General features: G+C 51.2%; 1 protein-coding gene across 1 annotated transcript in view; it reads left to right on the top strand.

The window, feature by feature from the left end:
* Positions 1 to 3,151, top strand: part of RHOF (ras homolog family member F, filopodia associated) — a 15,815-nt gene that overhangs the window by 10,414 nt on the left and 2,250 nt on the right. The window contains exons 3-4 of the mRNA XM_003796006.3: positions 2,547 to 2,656; positions 2,751 to 2,885. Coding sequence (XP_003796054.1) covers positions 2,547 to 2,656; positions 2,751 to 2,885 — 245 coding nt within the window. The remainder of the gene's footprint in view (positions 1 to 2,546; positions 2,657 to 2,750; positions 2,886 to 3,151) is intronic.

Here is a 3,151-nt window from a genome sequence, read left to right as displayed (position 1 = left end):
CGGGCGCCTGTGGTCCCAGCAACTTGGGAGGCAGAGGTAGGAGACTCGCTTGAGCCCAGGAGTTGGAGGTTGCTGTGAGCTATGCCACGGCACTCTACCCAGGGGGACAGCTTGAGGCTCTAAAAAAAAAAAAAAATGATGTCCATATTCCAAGTGGTGGAACTGAGGCTCCCACAGGTGTCCTAAGTCAAGGTCACACAGCAAATGAGTGGTAGAGCTAGGCTTCAAATAGTGTCTCATTTGCCCATAACTTTATTAAGTGCCCTGAGGACTTTTGGGGAGGAATCTCTGGGTTGAAGGGGAGCCAGCAGGAAGGGAAAGGGTGGCTATGCCCTGTCATTTGGGGGGTCAGGCAGAAGCAGATGAGGCCTGGCTGCATTCAGTGGAAAGCCACTTGTCCTGAGAGGCCTTTAGCAGGGGAGGACCAGAAGGCAGGCTGGCGCCACCTGGCACTCACAGTAGTTAGGGCCTTGGCAGGAGGTGTTCCTGCTCAGTGGAAGGAAGTGAAAGTGCTCTTCTACGGAGGTAGCCAGGCCACCATGAACCCAAAGGTGCACATTCTCACTGCAGGAATTGTTTAAAAATACTGGGGCCTGAGGACAAAGTGCAGCTCATGATCCTGTCCAGGAACCAGGGGGGAAATGAAGGCCATTATTGGTGAAATGGGCGACATCTGAAGGTGGCCTGTGGATTAGAGTATGGTGCCACTGCTGCTTTTCTGGACTAGGTACTTGTCCTGTGGCAGGTAAGGGAAGGCCCTTGTCCTTAGGAAATGTGCTTTTGGTGAAGACACAGAAAGTCTGCAGTTATCTCTCCTGTGGTTGAGAAAAAGAGAAGTAGTTATGTCTAGAAAAAGCAAGTGGGGCAAAATGTAACACTGAGGGAATCTGAGTTCTTTGCTCTCTATTGCAATTTTTCTCAAGGTTTGAAATTGTCAATATAAAAAGTTACCAAAAGAAACTTTTTTTAAAGTAAAGTAACCCACCCAAGCTCAGGCCTTGCTCTGAGTTTGGATTCAGCTGACTTTGGGAAGAGGCCAGGTATTGGGATTATTAAATTATCCCCAGATGAGGCTGGGTGGAGTGACTCACACGTGTAACCCCAGCACTTAGGAAGGCCAAGGTGGGGGGATCACTTGAGGCCAGGAGTTCAAGACCAGCTTGGACAACATCGAAGACCCTATTTCTACAATTTTTTTAAAAATTTAGTACATACCTGTAGTTCCAGATATTCCGGAGGCTGAAGCAGGAGGATTGCTTGAGCTCAGGAATTTTTAGGCTGCAGTGAGCTATGGTCCCATTACAGCCTTAGCAGGAGAGCAAGACCCCTGTCCTTTTTTTTTTTCTTTTTTGAGACAGAGTCTCATTATGTCACCCTCACTAGAGTGCTATGATGTCACAGCTCACAGCAACCTCAAACTCTTCGGCTTAAGCAATTCTCTTGCCTCAGCCTCCCAAGTAGCTGGGACTACAGGTGCCATCCACAATGCTCAGCTATTTTTTTGTTGCAGTTGTCATTGTTGTTTAGCTGGCTTGGGCTGTGTTTGAGCCCATCCAGGCTGGCGCCCTACCCACTGAGCTATGGGCACCGCCAGACCCCCATAGAAAAAAGAAATATCTCTGGATGAGTTTCCTGTGAGAAACTGATAGCCACTGTGCAGGGTGAATCTGAGTTGGGGAGGGCACTTAGTGTTGTTCCAGCAAACCCCTCACCCTCACAGCATTTGCAAGAATGAGGGGGAGGACTCAGCGCCTATAGCACAGTGGTTACAGTGCCAGCCACATACACTGGGGCTGGTGGGTTCAAACCCAGCCCAGAACAGCTAGACAACAATGACAACTGCAACAGAAAATAGCCTTTGTGGCAGGCGCCTGTAGTTCCAGCTGCTTGGAAGTGGAAGTCTAAGGCAAGAGAATTGCACCAGTGGTTCTTAACCTTCCTAATGCCACAGCTCTTTAATACAATTCCTGTGGGTCTCGATCCACAGGTTAACCGCTGGCTTAGGCCCAAAAGTTTGAGATTGCTGTGAGCTGTGACACCACAGCACTCTACTGAGGGCAACATAGTCAGACTCTGTCTCAAAAAAAAAAGAATGAGGGGGAGAATTCAGCCAACAGCATCAGAGACAAGGGAGCTAGAGGCTGAAGCAGAACATGAAGCCTCTAGGGCTTAGAGGTACCCATAGGACTGCCCAGCCCCATGGGTTTGAATCTGCAAGGAGGGCTGCAGCCTCCAGTTCAACCCCAAGCATCAGGGCAGGCACCCACATTCGTGATTGCCATCCTTGCTAGCAGTGCTTCCAGCACTTAGCCTATGATTGCGCCCAGCTATAAACACTGTATGAGCTCAAGCTCCTGTGTCATTTGTCACCATCCAAGACTGTAGGCTGCCACTTTTATTTTATAGCTAAGGAAACTGAGGCCCAGAAGCACGCAGTCACTTCCCTAGCTCCTGCAACCCAACCCTCACCCATCAGAGCCCAGACAGGGGGCTTGGGGTGGAGACCGAGGGTGTTCCCCCGACCCTCATTTGCCCTCTGGTTTCAGGCCAGGAAGACTATGACCGGCTACGGCCCCTGTCCTACCAGAACACCCACCTTGTGCTCATCTGCTATGATGTCATGAACCCCACTAGCTACGACAATGTCCTCATCAAGGTGAGGCTGCCTACCCACCAGTCTGAATATGGGGGGGGGTGGAGACCCAGATTCTGCCAGCCCCAGCCCTGACACCCTGCCTTCTCCTGCACAGTGGTTCCCTGAGGTCACACATTTCTGCCGTGGGACCCCCATGGTGCTCATTGGCTGTAAGACAGACCTGAGGAAAGACAAGGAGCAGCTGCGGAAACTCCGGGCTGCCCAGCTGGAGCCCATCACCTACACACAGGTTAGACCCATCCCCACCCTCTCCCCCCGCCCCCCACCAGGGCACAGCTGTGGCTGAAAGCCTCCCAGACCTTTGGCCTCTGCAACTGTGGTGCCTCATAGCCTTTCAGGGAGCAGTATTCTAGGGTAATTTTTTTTCTTTTTTTTTTTTTTTTGAGACAGAGCCTCAAGCTATCCCCCTGGGTAGAGTGCCTGGCATCACGCTCACATCAACCTCCAACTCCTGGGCTCAAGCGAGTCTCTTGCCTCAGCCTCCCAAGTAGCTGG

This window comes from Otolemur garnettii, unplaced genomic scaffold (genome assembly GCF_000181295.1).
Source record: "Otolemur garnettii isolate 467f Iridium unplaced genomic scaffold, OtoGar3 scaffold00099, whole genome shotgun sequence".
Classification (NCBI taxonomy): domain Eukaryota; kingdom Metazoa; phylum Chordata; class Mammalia; order Primates; family Galagidae; genus Otolemur; species Otolemur garnettii.
Note: the sequence above shows the minus strand (reverse complement) of the source record. Positions and strands in the feature narration are given on the sequence as shown.